We start from the raw sequence: 18,943 nt of genomic DNA on the forward strand, positions 1-18,943 counted from the left end.
AATTTTGGGAAACTTCTACAGTCTGAGCTTCTTTAGTATGTCACAGGTTAAAGGTGAATATTGCACATATCACACTGAATGTATTCAAAGAAAACACTATCTGGTTTTAGAATAAGGTTTAAACATATAGAAGATATGTTACGTTTTAGAAAATATGGCACACTCTTAGATCAACTGACACAACAAAACTAAAAATGTTGCAATCATTTGCCAGTCCTATGTGCATGTGCATAAAGAACATTTGCCATAGATTGGTAGTTTATTAAACATGTGAATGAGGGTGTTTCTGAGACATTTCTAAACGTTAAACAAATGTTTAACTTTAGAGATTAAATTTTATACATAAATTTATAACAAAATAACCCACCCTGAATAAAATAAAACAAACAGCAAAAAGCCTTTTCTCCTCCTTCCTTTCCTTATGCATCTGTGATGAAACTCAGACTCATTTTGTCTTTGTTATCATGTATATATTTTTACATTTGTAGACAAATTTGACACTTGACTGCATTGGTTTATTTAGCTTGTGTGTGTATGTATTAAAGGTGTGAAAAAATATCGATACAGCAATATATTGAGATATAGTACTGATTATTCAACACTTACTATTGACTTTTTTTGTAAAAATAAAACTCCATATTTTAGCTGGACTACCCTGATGTCCTACCCTGATGTCACATAAAGAAACTTATTTCAGATATAGATCAGACGTTCTTACCCAGCTTTATTTAAAACTAACTGAAGATTTGTTTGAAAAGCAGTGTGCATCTTTGTAAAATACTAACTGCTCTTGAGTAGATAGGACAACGCAGACAGCAAAGAGCTAGTTAACAAAGTAGTAACATTTCATTTGCTTCTCCCATAGAGAAAAATGTGTGTATTTGTAAAATAAAAACCAGGGGAGAAGAGGAGTCGGCATGGTTGCAGAGGTTTTAGGTGTTTCGCTCAGGTAGAAGTAATATGAAAAAAATAAATGAGAATTTCATGGTGAGAAGTCAAGAACACTGATGCAAGAAACATCACGCTCCATGAGGAGAGACCAAACATTTTCCACCAACTTTATTATACAAACTCTTTGTTTAAGTCACTGTTGTATCCAAGGGGATCAATGCATTAAACAATAACAAAAGGGTCGTTTTGAAATTTATAGGCATGAAAATAAATTTCTGTTGTGGACACGGTCCCTGTCCACATAATATACTCGTCATAAATCTTCACATTTTAGGTGGCCAATAACCATCCTCTTTCTCTCTTTCTCTCTCTCCAAATGAATTCATAATGGTAAAGACATACACCATATTCATTCATTTCTGTCTGACACCTAGCTTTGTAGCTTACTTGCCTGTGTGTTAGTTCTGAGCTGTGAAAAAGAATTTACCCCTTTCGACTCTTAGGGGAGCTCGGACAATAGAAAGACAACAAAATGTTATGAGTTTGGCACTGTACAGTTCATTAAATACTAACACGTCATTTGTTGAATCCTCAAATTAATGTCACTCAAAATATTCTGATTGTACTAGCTATACAAAATACAATACTTGCACAAATTAGAGTAACCATTTATAAAATTGTGATCATGAGAATCAATGGATATGGCTTGTGAGATTTTACAGACTTTGCTACAGACCTTTTGTGGCTCTATTAAAAAAATCTAATACTACTGTATGTCACCTGTCCTATTTCCCTGAAAGAGACACTGTGCTCAGGTTTCCATCACACCTCTGTGTCTCTCCAACATTCATCCCAACACACACGCATTATGGCATCAAGGGCTGATTTTACATCCCTCAGTAAGTTATTGGGTCACTGGCTTTAACAACATCAAGCCCGTCCCAATCACATCTATCTTTCATTGTAACACCATCATCTTCACATACATTTAGAAGGCTGAAGATTTTTTCAATAGATGGTTTTGTACCCGAGTGGAAACCAAAGTAATCACTTGAGATCAAGACGTCATAAGGCCGATGTCTAGGCACAGTACGTACAGCTGGGAAATCGGCCATATCTAAGCATGGGTGACCTTAAAAATCCAGGTGGACTGTAAATGCCTCTTGTTGAAATGGAGCTGGCATGCATCAAGATTTCTGAATGTTTGAAAAACTCGAATTTATGACCAGATGTATGAAAAAAACAACCAGTCATGAGAATGCTAATTATCTAAAAACAATAAACACTTAAATCCCACCAAGTAAAAGAACATCACATCATAAGATAATTGTTAATAATAACCATAACAGTTATAATAATTATTAATAATAACACTCCATCATATTCAGAACAACTACATTTAGCACTGTGTATAGGAAGATTGTCCGAATAAAATTTCAGTTCGTCCGTTTTTTATCTCTGTATCCTTTCACATGACTGAACAAAAAACAGCAGTGACAAAATCCTTCTTTAATTTCCCTCTGCTGATTTAAAAAAAATCCTCTCTGGATACTCTGCCTCCAATTGATCGGTCACACTTCCAGCTGTGCTCGTACAGAATGTAAACCTTGAGGACACGATACAAAGCATATTTGTATCTGGTGCAAATATCAGGGGAAAGATTTGTGCAAAGTTTTGTCTCTGTGTTTCTCTTTGAACTGTGCTTAAATTGCTCTTTGTTTTTTGTACACGTTAATACTTAATACATCATGACAATATCAACACAAAATCAAGAGAAAGAGATAGCATTGTATATGGACCACAGATATCACATACTACAGTATAGGATAGGATAGCCCTTAGTATTGATAAGCATTGTTATTGATGAAGATTTTTTTTTTCACTTTTCTGTGTTTTTTTTTCTCATACTGGCTGAAGTGCGATATGATACAGCAAGATCTTCGTCTTGAGGACGGGCAGGGCTTCCTAACCATCTGAGTCTTTCATGGGGTGTGGAGCCAGGCGAGAGGAGGCCTCGGGTCTCCAGACTCAGAGGTGGTTGTTTTTTTTGTTGTTTTTGGCTTTCTCTGAAGCCGACTTCTTTGACTGTACAAAGTATCACAGACTTGTGTGATTTGTCACCTGGAGAGATTAAGAAAATGGTGATTGTCAGACCAGCTTCCTCTGTGGTATTTTCTTTGTATTTCCATAAATGGCTTCTGAAGGACAGTTGTGTAAGTGCAACCTCTGCGTCACGGTCTATTCATTTGTGCTCTGTAGAAAACCTTTAGCTCTCTGTGCACAGCCTACATTTAAGAAAGTTGCCCTTTTATTGGTAAACTGAACACACAGGTCTGTTCTGTTAGCTCTTGACGAATCTATGGTAATGTCAAGACTTCTTAAGAACAGATGGCTCTATTTTATTTGGTAGCCCATTGATCTAACAGTTAGGTCCTGATCTAAAGATAGGATCGCTAGGGAAAAGAATCTAAAATGTAATCTAACAGCAGTTAACACTTCTGTGGTGTAGCAGTGATCAGAGAGAGAGTCCCTGTGGGAGTTTTATCTAAGGTCACATGGAAAACTAGGCAACCCAGGCGTCAGATCGGTAATGTGGGTACGTCCCCAAGTTTAAATCGGGCGCGGAGTCCTGCCAATGGTGTCAGGCTGCTGAGTCCCAGTCAGAAAACAGCCCCCACTTTGTTCACTCATACAAACGAGAAGCAATAGAAAACAGTTCTGCCTCTCTGTGAGAGCATGAGGTTGGTGAATGAGAGTTTCAGATCTTCCAAAAACCGTCATCAGGCACACGGTTCATGCAGTTTCATCGGGTCCATCAAGCTCTGCAATGTGAGAGTCAGTTTAATACGTCAGGCTGACAGTCCAGCAGGTAGTTTGCTCAAATCGCTGTTTGATTCTGATACAATATCCCACAATGCCCTCCTCTTGTTAAACTTTTTTCTTAATATATACATCTATATATCTATATATCATCTTAATCCTATCTAATATGGCTCCTGAGTGCTTTTTGGAAAAACATAGAAAGAACAAAATCATGAACGACACTTCTATTGGTTTTGTTTCACCCTCCGAGTCAGTCTTTCTGCGAGTAATGGCACTGCTGTTTATGGCAATATGGCAAACTGTCTTACAAAATATGGCTGATGTAGGCTATCACATAACTGGAACAGATAATCCCGCCTGGATTTTCTTTGAGTATAATATTCAAGCTATTTAATAACAAGATAACATTAATTTGAATAGCCTAAGCACATTATACTGTTACTATACTTTGTACTGCTAGTTTTATCTTTAGTCATATATCTAATAGCTAAATGCAGAAGGGTGATCTATCCCTATATCTATAATGAGAGTAAACTCTATTTTAGGCACTAACCTCACACCGTCACCTCATTTTTACTCCCCGTCCTGATCCCCTGACTCCCTCCTCCACTTCCTCCTGTCCCCCCACCTCCCCCTCCTGGTATGAAATGTAGCTGCTCAATGGTGTTCTGCCTCTTAGTTGCAAAAGCCATCCTCCTGGCACTATGGCCCCCTAGTGTTCCTGTACCCATGACTACCCCTTGTGCGGGTTGCTCCCCTGCCCAGCCCATGCCCCCACTCATGTGCCCCGTCATTCCCGGGTTTCTCTCCTGCTCCCGCCCAGACGTGGGGTGAGAGTTCATCTTAATCATGTGGTGCCGGTCGAGGGAGGGCGTGGCACACACGTTTTGTTGGGACTGGGCCTTCTGCTGGCGAGGCAGCGTGGGGACGATCCCTCCTGGTGTGTGGGCGTATGGATCCACCACCCCAATACCACTGACTCCCATCCTGTCCTCCAAATGGTCAGGTGACATGAGGAGTCGGTCCTCCCTTTCCTGCCTCTCCTTCCTTTCCTGCCTCTCCTCTCTCCTGTCCTGCCTGTCCTGCCTGTCCTGCCTGTCCTGCCTGTCCTGCCTGTCCTCTCTCCTGTCCTGGGTCTTCCTGGTTAGCGTCTGCGTGTTGGAGTTCTTATTAGAGGCAGCCATGGCTTTGTAGTACTGGTGCTGCTGGTTCTTTGACAGCCTGGACAGCGTCCCTGTGTTCCCGGGAACATCACCCATGTTGAGCAGCTGGTCTGATGACTTGACTTTCCTCGGGGGCTTGGACAGAGTGTCGTAGTTGGGGTTGTACTGCGGCTCGGGGGGATCCAGAGGGTAAGGATTGGGAGTGGGCGAGGCAGGCATGCCAGAAGGCGGTGGAGGGATCCAGGGACGAGCTGCATGCCGTGGAAGGGTTCCTCTCCCACTGAGTGTGTAGTCTCCCCCCCAGTGGAGATGGTGCTGGGAGGACTGGAGGGCCGGCTGGGCTGTGTGAGGCCGGCGCTTAGTGGTGCAGTAACCGGAAGAGTACTCATCGAGACCTTTCTCTGAAAGCCAAAGAAAATTTCTCTGAATTGTTTATCACCACAGCAAACAGCATCAGCACATAATGACGCATCCTGCACTCTATGCCGCAGTGTCAAGAGTGTCACCGAGTTTCAGTGCTCATGGAGCAGCTGCAGAGGCAGAGTGAGGGGCAGACATTTCTCAAACATGCAGGTACTCACCAAGACGTTTGAGTGAGGAGTATCTGTTGAGCTCTGGCTTGGTGGCACTCTCATAGGAGGGCGGCAGCTGAGCCAGGTTGTGCAGGGAGTGGTGGAAGGAGGGCTGGGATTTGGTGTTGTTGTGTTTACTGGAGAGCAGGGTGCCTCCAGCCGCCAGCTGAGCATTGTTCATTCGAGGCGTGCGCTCTGCAGAGACCATGGGGAGAAAACAACCATGTGTTAAATGAAATTTGCTCCTTTGAATATTGCATGCTGCACATGAAAGTGTGTGAATGTGCCAGCATTTGCCATAACAGGCAATTTAACAAGCTGACACTTACAAAGAAAACCCTAAAATCAGTATAACAGCTGGAAAAATGAGTTTACTCTACCAGAATAAATAAAGTAAACAAAGCATGTGGTAGTCACATATGGACTGTCTTACCAATAGTTGCAGTGTGTTTGGGGCTGGTGCCAGATGAGTGGATAAAATTGTGTTGCAAATTTCCCACTGCAAGTCAAAAAAGTATAAGTTAGTCCACTCAGACTGTATGTAATAACCTTCCCAGGAAATTATTTTCACATAAAACAAAAGTTAAAATCAGATCATCTTACAAAACACTTTCAGCATAAATGATTCATGTTTGTATACCACCAACTTCCACCATCTTTTGAATTATTCAAATCTTCAATTGAAATCTTAATGATATAAGAAGAACTGCATTTCCAGCCAATAAGGAAAAATTTCAGATACAAAAATCAAAATTTTGTTGCACACCACCACTGAGTATTTTCTCCCATAATGCCACACGGTTACAAAGACATCTTGGGGGTGGGAATCAGAAGAAAAACCCTGTTTTTACATGCAGACGTGACAAATACGATGTGCCTCGGCATACAGAGGATGCAGTTACAAAAGCTCTGATTGTGCCTCTGAGTCTGCTATTCACCAACGCAATAAAAGCCTGAGACGCTCACATCTGTTGTCCTTGCTGGGCAGGCCTGGGGCGTACAGATTTTTTGGAGCTCTCCCCAGTGTGCCCGTTCCGTCGCCTACAGTCAGAGCCACGCTGTTGTTTCTCTCGTCCTGCTGGACCGGGCTCGACTGGTGCCGCAGCATGTCCACCAAGGCTCTGATGGTGCCACAAACACGAGGAAAAAGGGAAAAGGAAAAGGGAATAAGCAAGATAATAAGAAAAATGTGAGGGAACTATTGGGTAATGACAGACTATCACATAGAATTTTAAGTGACAAACACGTCTGGCACCTTAAGTCATTATGCTAAGCAGCCTTTGGCCAATGACTAGCAATTTTGTGATGATTTCTTTATTTGTCATAATGATAATACTTTATTGTGTATTATTTTTTAAGCTGATTGATTTATATTTCATAGGAAACACATCAATCATTTTATTTGTTAATGTGAAGCATAAAGGCCAATGAGACATTACTGTAAATTATTCTACTGTGTTGGAAATGTAAAAGAATCAGCCACACTCACTTTTAATTTCAACTTCCTATCAATTAAAATTAGATGTAGCTACAATAATTTAAAATACATGTTTATCTGCATTCTTTCAGAAGCCATAAACACTCAGTAACTGTAGCCTTAACCAAACATTGTAGTCCAAGAAAGAGCATTAACACAGCCAAAAGCTAGAATAAAAGGCAAAATTAAAACACAATCTTTGTTGCAAAGACTACCAGCCGTCAACAAGATAAAAAGACCAGAGAAATCAAAACAGCCGTGAATTCCACAGAAGCCACTTGACGAAGATCAAATATGTTTCAGAGGATGACTAATGACATTATTCTGAGGCCAGGATGATGAATCTGGGCCATTCATGGAGGCCTGAAAACCCAATTTGATTACAGCATTCATACATGGGATGAAGTAACAAATCATGGAGTGAAGTTATGATTCCAGCAGTGAGACGTGACAAAAGGAAAACCCTCACCTGGGCATGTTGAGGTCTCTTTGATTGGCTTCCTGCTGCACCTTGTTGAAGGCCACCTTGATGCCCACAGCAACTGCCACCATGAATATGACCACCCCGCCGATGATAAAGCCTGTGTTGTGGCTCTGCTGCTTCAGGGGATCAACGTCTGGGTCAGGGCCCAGTTCCTCTGAGATGATCATGGAGTCCGTCTGCGGCTTGGCCCAGTCTGGGGAGTCGTAGTTTTTGCAGCTGTCCTGGTCCAGCTGCCGGCTTCGCTCTGGACAGCAGAAGCGGTAGTGGCAGGTTCCACAGCAGAAGATGAAGGTGTCTTTGGAGCAGTTGAAAGCGCTGTCAAAGTGTCCCATGACGTCATAATAACCCCGACATACATCCATCCATACATCCATCAATCGGGGTCGAATGGGCGCCACCTGGGCCGCACCTAATGGAGGAGCGAGGGCCTCAGAGGATGTCACATTTTTGGGGAACATGACCTGGGGGAGAGGTCTCGGAGGTGTCTCTAGAACTCCCTCTGAGGTTTCTGGAAGTTTCTCTGGGGTTTCCTTGCGGCCTTGCAAAGCAGCAGGTCTGATGTTGGCTTGCATGGCGAGGAGCAGCTGAGAGGGGCTGGGGTTGGTCTGAGGCTGCTCAGTGGACAGCCACCCTGAGTGGTCTACATGCTGGGGGGATGGAGAGGTCTCCACAGCAGTGGCGAGGGGGGCCGTAAGGAGGGAGAGTAAGGAAACAGCGAAGACTCTGAGATTGGTGGTGGGCGTCATTTTTACATGACTAAGAGATCTATTTTCTGTTGTTGAGTCAATGCAGTTACAATAAGGTATACGCTTTGCAGTTTAACCCACTAAAATGCCATGTGAAATATTCAAGTAGCATGTACGACCTGCCGTAATCTGATGACGTACAGTCTCATTCACCTACTGTATGTAGGATGATCAAATCTGAAGCTTGTGTTCTCAGAAACTGTATCTGCAGGGTGTAATATTAGAAAAGCACAGGAACAGTAAAAAAGACAAGGACCAACACCATCTGAATCCCTTGGCAGGTTTTCAATAATTGATGATAATGGTGTTAAAATGATTTTAATTTACTGCTAGAGAGGAACTCTGAATGCGTAATGACTTCTTCTTCTGCCCTCCAAAAACACCTCTCAAGTCTAGAACACTGTGCATCTTTGCAAAAAGGACAAACTGAAAACAACAATCTTCATGCTTTTAGTCCTAAATGCCTTGTCCTAAATGTCCACCTGCACAAAAGACCAAAAATCTGACTTAATGCAGAGTAAATTATGTTTTTGTATGACAAAGGCCAGCACAATTAGGCTCTGACAGTGTTTTTATTAACTATGGCAGTCCTGTACATTCCTGTGCTGATCATGGCACTTTAACAGTAGGATATGGCCTGTGTTTTATCAAATGTAAACAGTTTGATCTGGTTGGTTCATTCCTGGACGGCTCTTTATGTATGGCACCGTCAAAATTGGCACTTATTTAAAGATTAAGCGAATCATGTCTGTAATCTTAAATTCTATTGATTGATGCTTTCTGGCATCGTAAACATTCAAATGACATATAGAGACAGCATCTTTATTGAAATCTGTCTGCTAATAATGCCAAATTTCTCTGTGGCTTCATGTTAACCTGTCATAGGCACTCGTCACATCTATAGAAACACCACATATTTCTTGATCTCTATGTCTCTATGTTTTCTGTTGGATTATTGTGCATCAGGACACGACTGGCACAGGCTGTTTCTGCGATTGAGTTGGGGGTGTTAATGAGGGAGGCTCGGCTTAAGTGCGAGGAGAGAAAAAACAGCGGAAAAATCAGGAGTAAGCACAAACCAAAAAGAGGCAAATTTGAACAATTTTAAATGGTCTGTATTGAGCTTTTAGGCACAAAAAGTTGCCCCCGTCATTCAAATGTAGCTCTAATTAGACGTGAACTGAAAGGCTTCTCCCTGTGACATGTCTCCCTAAGTAAAATTATTCCTGATTAGTCTCAGAGGTTCAAAGAATATCACTTTTGTTGAGAAATATGTAAATGTGTGAAGTTATTGTGTTGGAGGTGTTGGCAATAATAGACAGAAGCAGATCTGTCTCCCACAGAAATTATAATTACATGTAATTATCAAAAACGTCCCTATCTGTGGCAGAGAATGTAGGCACAGATGGGGGGGAGACAGAACACTGAAATCACTGAGGGCTTCGCTTGTTTCAGTTACATGCTCCTCTGACCTTCTGGGGAGGGTTCAGCAGAGGGAAAACGAGGGAGACAAAGCACTGAGTAATGTTCTAGAAAAGGAAAGATTGCTCCTCTGATGAATCTAGATGCTCTGCTTGATTTCCAGAATGGTCTTCGGGGTTTGCTCGGCAATAGTCAAACCTGGAAAGTCCACTGCAACACAGACGAAAAACATGATGAGAAGCCAGCTCTACAACCTCAGTGCGTGCACATTAAAAGCACACATGTGTAGACGTTTTTATTAATTGACACATGTGTACTCTGTGAGGCAAATTGTGTGTTAGTGTGTCTGTTTGGTTGCAGGAGGGACACGAGAAAGAGAGCAGGCAGAGGGATAAATGCAGGGTAGGGATTTAAATGAGCAAAAAAGAGATTGTGGCGAGCGGGGAAGAGCCAGAGGTATAGATGTGCAGAGACGACCGTGAGTGGGAGGGCGGCGTGTGGGTGGCACAGAATCAAGTACATTTCTCCCAGCACTTACCAATACAACATCACACAAACAGCACCACCAAAGAGAGCTGCAAACACAGTCAATGCCACACACAAGACGAGTGCTAATCAAGACTATTAATCAGCTGCTGTTTGATCAGTTAAATGAGGACAGGCTGAACTGAAAAATTATTTGCATGCATGTAAAATGTTGCATGTGAGAGACTGTAGTATGCACTCTTTAAACCTTAAGTTCTCTCCTTGCTCCCTCCTTCTCCTCTTTTCTCCCCCTTTCTGCCTTTCTCTCTCTTTCTCAGATTCTGTGCGTGGGTTGAGGCAGCTAACTCTCTCAGAATAGCACTGCAGCTCTGGCTGTGTGTGAGTGAAAGAGGCAGTGAAAGAGAAGGGAGGCAGAATCAAATCTACACCCATTAGACCAACCAGATTTCAAAGTCACATCTGCTGAATGTCTCTTGGTGGAAAAAAAAAAGAAGAAGAAGAAGAAAAAAAAAAATGACACTGATGCTATGAGCTTCCTTCCAACTTCCTTTGCCAAATTTCTGCTCTTTTCCTGTTGAAGATTCTGCACACAAATATGCAAAACACTTCATGATATATCTGTATGTATAAATTGATTTCAACAACAAAAAAGAATTGGCATTTGAAATGCTTGGAAAAGATTTGAAAATGTAGAGCTTTGCTCCCCCCGTGACTAAACTGATACACAACATTTCAAGCAAAGTGACTCAACATACAAAAGAAGCGCATGTTTTCCTTTAGGGATCTCTATACAGTGCTGTTGAGGCAATGCAGCAGAGAGCGAGGGGGGGGGGGGGGGGGGGGGGGGGGGGGGTGCTGGGAACCAAAGGGTGAAGGGCACACATTCAGAGCTGTGAAGATGCGTCCCTGAGTTACGTGGCCACTGGAGCGAGAACAAACGTTTCCACAGACTCGAGCAATCGTTTCAAAGCAAATGAAGCAAGCGGCACCCTCACTTTCCCCCCTTCCTTCTTGCAGGAAGCCGAACAGCTGTGCAGACGGTCTGAGCGTGCAACAATTTCAACAGGTGTTTGTTGGAAATGAAACAAAATGGCTTCTTTTTCTTCAGAAAGGCTTCTGCAAAACACGCACTGTGACGAGAATCAGTTAGGAAAGACGCGTCTTTAAAGTCATGTCAATAAAATGATATTTAGCAGAAAAAGACAGCGCTTGCTTTGTTTTTTTTTCAGTTAGAAAAAATGCTGCGCAATGACTTCGCGTCATAATTATCAATAAGACTCTTCAGACTCTTTTATTCATTAGGTTAATAAGTTGTAAGGAAGGAGCATGCAGGTTATGGACATGACTTGCATGTATCAGTAGGCTAAAAGTGCGTGGGTGTATCCGTGCCGGTGTGTGTGTGTGTGTGTGTGTGTGTGTGTGTGTGTGTGTGTGTGTGTGTGTGTGTGTGTGTGTGTGTGTGTGTGTAGTCCGGCTGGATGTGTTGGTTTGTGTATGTGTTAATATCAGTATGTTCTTTACATCCCAATATGCAGGCAGTTGTCGGTCAAAGCGTTTAAGTGGTGAAAAACATGTCAGTGGCGCACACAGCCCGTGTGAAGATGTTTTTCTGTGGCGCAGCTTTCTTTCAAATGTTTTGTCTAAGACCCTACGGTGCAGCTGATGCGTCCACAGAGACGCCAAAGTCAATTTCCACGCAGACACAAACACACAATGAAGGTACGAAATGTTTTTTCCCGTAATTGCGTTCCTTATGTTGCATTTATGAAAGGTGCATAATGTCGTGCCTTACCTGTGCGTTGCTCTGGGGTTTGATGCTGGAGAGGAGCGCTGGGAGAGCTTGCGCACTGGATCTCTCTCAGATGGCAGCCTGTTATTGAAACAGAGGATGATCAGGAAAGCATGAACTGTTGCCGGATCTTCCACTTGTTTAAAATGCTTTTTTTCTTCAGTAAAGTGAAGATCTCAATCGCCTTTGTTGGTTTGTCTCCATCCGGATTCTGTTAATCCATTATTGCGACAGAAAAGAAAGAAAAAATACGCGAGTAGCAGACCTTGCAAGTCAGTGTCCATAACAAGATGTTCTGTTATTTTCTGAAACATGTGGCAATTAAATAATTCAATACAAAGGAAAATTCTTGAACAGTATAAGTTATAAAGGAACTATCCTGGAAACAAAACCGAAAATCAATATGCGTCAAGCGTCAAAAAGAATAGAAAAAATCTCCCTAAATGAACTTTCCTCCTAGAACTGACAGAAGCTGGCTGCCTTCATAATTTCCAAGCGAGATATAGGTTACACCGCCTAACTGCGACTGGCCTGACGGAGGTCCGCCGGTGGGGGAGCGCTGTGATTGGTCGCTCAGTCTGGTGCTGATGAGACTCTCAGCTCGCGCTGCTGTTGATGATGATGATGCTGGTCATTAAGCCCATTCAACTGGTGGCGTTCATGTGTTTTCCCCTTCAATTCACTCCCCTCTTTAATTGAATGACCCTGGAGGCTTCCAATTCACTGACTCCAGCAAAAAAAAACAAAATCAAAATCTACCTTTATATCGATTAGGGATCTGCTTGCATTGTTCCTGCAGAAAGTAACAGGCAGGGATGAAACAAACAAGCTATAAAATGTATGGGGGAGAATGGAATGAAAGCAGCCGGTAAATTCAGAAAGAAAAACCTTCAGGATGCAAAATGTGTGTGTATGTGTTTTCTTTCTTTGTATGTGTGTGAGGGAGAGAGAAAAAGAGAGACATGGTTGCCACAGCAACTGTGTCATTATGTTGGTGGCAATTATGAAAGCAATGAAAAAGGGGAAGGGGAGAGGATTGGCGCAAAAGCTTTAACACTGGAGCGTGAACGAAACTGTCAATTAGACCCAGACCTGCACTGCCAATTCAAAGATTTCTCCAAGTTTAGGTGGAGCATTAGGAACAGATTTGAGATCTGCAAGAAAAAAATGCAAGGAAGAGTAAAGGAGACACATTGTGAGGTTTGTGAGAGATGGAGTTGGCTCCTGTTTGTCTCCATACAGTAACAGCCTCCTCACGAGCCTCAGAGCAGCAGCACATGAATGAAACCAGATTTCTTTTTTTTTTTTTTTTGTAGACTGTTCACGAGAATTGCATTGCATGGATTCAAATTACACATAAAGCAGGCAGAGGGAAACAGGTTTATCTTGTGTTTGACACAGGAAAACAAGCATGTCTTTTCCTAAACAGCTATCCCAGACTGCAACAGACCACTCATTTTTAAAAATGACAGCAAAGAGAAAGGAGGTGGAAGGCTGGTTGTGAAGGAGGTAAGCACTTTTAAATGTGGTTTGGGGAAGGTGTAAAGGGTTTTGTGGAGCCCCAGGTGTCCAAGAAAGGCCTGATTATTACCTGTATGGCAGGCTGCTATTTCTACACAGGTGGGTGGGCTGCTGCATGTCTGCAGCAGAGGCTACTGGAGCCCTTCATTAGACGATCCAATGACGCTCTACCGGGTGCACTTTCACTCACTGGTTTGCTGGGGTGGATGCAATTACTGATTCCCTCTTATAACGGTTATTCCATCACTGCAGAACAGGAGAGCACTATAAACAAAATGAAAGGATATTATATGTAACCGAACAGTAAAAGCTTCATTCTCACACACACAACACTGAACTTTTTACCCAGTTAAAGAATTGTGCATACAAAACGCCACTCAAAAAAGAACAAATATGACTCATTTTTCATTTCACTTCTGGTATTTCAAAGTTTTATTAATTTAAATAATTTAAAATGGACACAAAATATCCAGCCAACAGTCTGCACAGTGACAGGAGTTCCAGAGGCACATTTTCCATCCAAATTAACACAAAGCTTCAGTGTTTTTCCTTGGGAAATGTAAGCCCAGCATGCATTTAGAAAAGGGAGAAAACCTGCCCAAGAAACCGGCCAGTGCGACAAGTGGGGAGACAAATTCTATCAAACGTGGAGGTTTTCTTGCTGATGGCTCCTAAGTTACCCACATGGCTTGGCTAGAATTGGGTATGTGAGAGCACTAAACTGCTTTGTCGGGAAGCAGGGATACATTTTATGCTTTCTACAAAGTATTTTTATTAAGTTGTCTGGCAACCTACCCTGTTCCCTTAAAGCCACTGATCTAGGTCTTTACACAAAACCACAAGACAGCTGAATATGAACATGTCAATTATAAACAACTTTTGAAAATACTGGACAGTGAATCTATTTTAGAAAAATAAAAATCAAACTTAGAAAGGGGCTGTGACACTATGAGGAAAACAGCAGACCTCTTTTAATCCACTGACTCCTTTCAAACCTATGCTTCAAAAAAACACTTTAAAAGCAGAGAAATGTTCTGTGTAACAATCTTTCTCTCCCAGGAGTAAAACTGCTGCCTTCTTTAACATTATTCAACACCCTCCCCCAAGCATTATTTCCTTCAAGTACCATCTTGGTTTGGACGCACAAGCAACCCCGGCTGAGCAGTACACAGTACCATCGCAGCAGTATTTACCAAGAATCACTTTAAAAAAAGGGCTGATGACAAGTCCTGGAAGATAAAAGTCAGGTCTAATGGACAGGCAGGTTTCAGAAGTTTTAGAACAGTAAAATCTAATTGCTGTGCTTCTCATTTTCACAGACTCAAAAACTCAAAATGCAGCTAATGGCATGATTTCATCTGTGAGGGAGCTGCTGTTGTGTTAAAATCTAACAAATATATTTCATTGTATCTTGGAAATAAAAGACACACCTCTAACGCCAACGGGACAAACTTCAGATATGAGTACAAAGTGGACAGTCCTGGGTGGTGGTAGAAATAGTCAGAAAAAGGGAACGATAACATTATCGGCACACTTCAATATTTATATTTACACAACCTCTCATTCACACACTTGGACACACACACACACACAGAAAATTTCAAAGAGGTATTAAAGTCGCCTCAAAGCACGCTTTTTATCTGCTTTCTTTTTTCCTGCTACATTATTAGTGTTACTACTACTGTTACTACTACTGCTGGTGGTGCTGGCTCCGTTAGCTCCGTTACCCAGAGCAGCGGGAACAGCTGCTGCACTGGGTCCTGCCCGCTTTGTGGGGTCGCCTGCATGCTTTTTCGGCTGTGGGCCATCATTAGGGTCCTGAGGTGCCCCCGAGGTCCCGCCGGGCCCGCCGATGGCATGGATCTCTGTGAGCAGACGAGCTCGGGACTCATATTCTGCATAGTCCTCTAACAGCAAACGTCCAGCCTCTTCGTTCAGAGCTGACTCAGGATTTGGATGAATGAGAAGACACTTGATTGTCTAAAAGAAAAATACAGGAGACGGAAATGTAAAAAGAATAGTGAGGACAGCAAACTGGAACACAACCAAGACTGACAATCCTCTTACAAGTAAGACATGTCGGAGTCCGAGTTCTGCTTTCCAGTCCCTTTTCAACACGTTGACACAGATCTCTCCCTTGTGGCCAACATTGGGATGAAAAATCTTGGTCAGGAAATACCCCTTGGGTGGAACTGCAGGGAAATCCTTCCCAAGGACCAGACGCATTCGGAAAACGCCACCAGCAAACGGAGTTCCCTCTGTCAAAGCATAAAGAATTCATCTCATGAACAGTATGTCCTGACTGCGCCAAACTTGCTCCAGAAAAGAAAGAGGGTCAGAGAGCGAGAACTGAGTTTACAAACAGAAACAGAAGATTTTTGATTCCTCCCACTTTAATTTTACATGAGCAGACTGAACACACGACAGTTTCACCATCAATGTGTTATAGAGGAGAGCAACATGCCTGGTGCAAATATTGGTTATAAATACTTGTGTCTGGAGCCAGTGAATTAAACTGATGCACAAAGGCTCTTGTGTGGAGGAGTTAAGAAAAGTGGTCAAGTGTCTGGTTCTTCCAGGCCTACTCAAAACAACAAGGTCTGAAACAAGATAGCATGGACATTGTCAGCTGTGTGGCTTGTGACTTACAGCATCAAGCCACATCCTCAAAATCCTTAAATAAAAGCCTATTGATTTAAGAGACATTTTACTTTGAAACTGCTCCATTAACATGTAGGACAGAGGTGACAGGAAAGAGAATCAATGAACAAATGCATATACTATCTTTAAGGTGTAAAAAAAAAAAAAATGTAAAAACAAGTTTATGAAGCCTGTAGAATTCTCTCACAGTAGTAAGGACAGCTGTTTAAGCTGAGCCATTTGAAGCTAAAGTGGTAAACTAGACAAAAACTTCCTTGAAGTTAAAATAATTTTTCAAGTTTCTTGTTATGATTACAGCAGATCTGATATGGCACCACATTGTAATCCTTACCAGGTCCTTCAATGGCTGTGTGCAGTTCAGTAATGTCTTCCTCACTGGGATAAATCTTGATGCCTTCGGGCGGGTCTGCCGCTAAAGCTGATACCTCTTTGTAGACCAGGCGAAGAACATGAGGCGGCAAATTCTCCACATTGGAGTTCTGTTCAGGACACAACCGTTAGAAATATTTTTTTGGAAAGAGGTTTTAGCCAACTTGGGTTTAACATATGTAAAAACACACACTTACAAACCCCATGTGTTAAAATCTGAATTTTTAATCCAGAAGCTTTCAGTTAAATTTATGGGTAATTGGTTTACACCTCCCTTGTGATAAAAACTACATATAAATGCAGGCTAGAGTTTCTTGGGATAAACTATTGTGAGTGATAGTATAGATCTACAGGAGAAACCATAGTAAGGAACAGTATTCAATAAGCCAGTGTAATATAATAATATGCTAGTCTACTGCAGGTAAGAAGAGCATTTGATATGCTGGTTAAACACTACTGAATAATAATAGTTGCTGGTACAGCACTGGTACATTAAGTTATGACCAGACTAATCCCACCAACGATGGGAGCTTTTTCACTAACCTCTTGTTTAGATTGTATTAAGTACACCATATAACGGCTCTAGTGATCTAGTGATATCGTAGCACACTAATGCTGGTGCTTCTAGTGAATCAATTATCGCAACAGATCAACTGCCACGAGTTGGATTTTCAGTCAAAATAAACAGCAAGCATCCATTTTTTAAATTATACAAGTACACGCACGATGAAGTTGTGTAATTGCTAATCGAGATGTCTTCTTAAAATCAGTTTACCTCTGATAAATACAGATGAAGGTGAGTAAGCTACAAACCTCTTTGGCAGAAAAAGTTTACAATCGGGAACTAGATAAGTTTTCAACTCACTTTTTTAATAGAAAAAGGCAAGTTCCTAATAGCACACGCCAGTTTTTATTCACGATATAATGACAACCATCCAGACAATACCCAACTTCAACATTGACGTTACGTTCACCTATCGTTAGCTCTAGCATCGCTAGCTTAGCTTCAGACTGATAACGTAAATAATAAAGCTGCGCAGTCCCAAAAGGTATGATAATTTATAAAGCCGTTAAAAACATTTGGAACAATGAAAAAATGTAGATGACGTTATCAAATTACTGTCCTTGAGCACGGCAAGTAGCCATAACCGAATTTAAAGCTCGACGGCTGGCGACGGCTCAATATCAAATCAAGCTAGCAGTTGCTCTGAGCTGTTAGCAATAAGCTCGACCAAACGACTTACCATTTTCAAACTGAGTTCTGCTAAAGTGGTGGATGTTTGGATGATGTCAGGTATGAGAAGACTTTCCGTTATTTTTGGAATCTATCTTAAAAGAAAACTTATTCGGATCTCACAGTCGACTCTTCTTTTCTTCTTTTCGTTGACACAGGAACAAAAATACGATCCCCTGTTTAACCTACTATCTTCACCAATGGCCTGACACGTCAGAAAAAATGGGCCAATCGTAGAGCAGCCTTGAAACTAAATTGTCGGTGGAAATCCAATCAGACGCACAGAGAGGAGAACATTACCAAGTCTACGTTACCATTGGACCGTTTGAAAAACTCACATCACCCATGAGCCATCTGTAACGTTAAATCATACATCAAATTAAATAGACAAAAGCGAAATAAAGTCAAAGATTTACTTTCAGACGTACTTATTATAGGGTGGGCAAATGGCTAAGCGAACATACAATTGTTTTATCCAAGTTTATAATAGCTTTGGTTAGATTTGGCTTTTAAAAAGCTGAACTTTCAAAGCAGAATGACCACATTGACCACTACAGAAAATGTGTTAAGTAACTTTGTTAATTTGTTTATTTGGCACCAAGGAAGCAACTTCTTTGGGTCCACTCATGTAAAGCTGCAATTAAACCTTACACAGATTGCATTGGTTAAAAAAAACCCACAGCGCAACTAAAAAATAAAAATAGAAATAGATTATTATTATTATTATTATTATTATTATTATTATTATTATTATTATTATTATTATTATTATTATTATTAATATTAATAATAATAATAACAATAACAATAATAATAATTTATTTTTATTATAAATCACACTGTTGGCAAAATTTGACCAAGAGCAAAACTGTTATTAATGAGGTAATTTCTCATACATTACAAATTACACTCGCATAACCAATGCAATATTAAATATGGCAAAGTCTACAATTATTAATCACATGTTTACATAGACTTTGACCTTGCAATGAAATTATCATAATCTCGGCAATGATAATTTTATGGCACTGACTGACAATTCAAGAAAAGGTTTGAATAATTAGGAACCTTGAAATATAATTTCCATTATGATAACAGGCAAACTCTCTCTTGGGTCAATCTTGCTTCCTTTACAGTAATCCACAGTCAAAAGTACCACACACCAAAATAAGCACATACCTTATTTTTATACCAAAACTGCAAGACAGGAATACTAATCCAAAAGAGAGTGAATATTAGTTTCTGTTGGGAAAAAAAAAATCTGCTAAAACACTTGTCGTATTCTCAAAGCATGTGCATTACATT

At 41.3% G+C, this 18,943-nt stretch overlaps 2 protein-coding genes across 2 annotated transcripts; both read right to left on the reverse strand.

Moving 5' to 3' along the window:
• Positions 1 to 1,043: 1,043 nt before the first annotated feature.
• On the reverse strand, positions 1,044 to 12,673 carry shisa7a (shisa family member 7a). Its single transcript, XM_074683849.1, has 6 exons — positions 11,857 to 12,673; positions 7,396 to 9,788; positions 6,416 to 6,570; positions 5,883 to 5,948; positions 5,459 to 5,644; positions 1,044 to 5,278 (listed from the first exon to the last, which is right to left on the reverse strand). Exons 2-6 carry the CDS (start codon positions 8,154 to 8,156, stop codon positions 4,269 to 4,271), a joined length of 2,178 nt encoding a protein of 725 aa, XP_074539950.1. The 5' UTR covers positions 8,157 to 9,788; positions 11,857 to 12,673; the 3' UTR covers positions 1,044 to 4,268.
• Positions 12,674 to 13,790: 1,117 nt separating this feature from the next.
• ube2s (ubiquitin-conjugating enzyme E2S) lies at positions 13,791 to 17,848 on the reverse strand. Its single transcript, XM_074682635.1, has 4 exons — positions 17,649 to 17,848; positions 16,367 to 16,514; positions 15,442 to 15,632; positions 13,791 to 15,354 (listed from the first exon to the last, which is right to left on the reverse strand). Exons 1-4 carry the CDS (start codon positions 17,649 to 17,651, stop codon positions 14,986 to 14,988), a joined length of 711 nt encoding a protein of 236 aa, XP_074538736.1. The 5' UTR covers positions 17,652 to 17,848; the 3' UTR covers positions 13,791 to 14,985.
• Between the last annotated feature and the right edge of the window lie 1,095 nt (positions 17,849 to 18,943).

This window comes from Halichoeres trimaculatus, unplaced genomic scaffold (genome assembly GCF_033239565.1).
Source record: "Halichoeres trimaculatus isolate MK-OKI-2021-1 unplaced genomic scaffold, fHalTri1.1 fHalTri1_scaffold_12, whole genome shotgun sequence".
Lineage (NCBI taxonomy): Eukaryota > Metazoa > Chordata > Actinopteri > Labriformes > Labridae > Halichoeres > Halichoeres trimaculatus.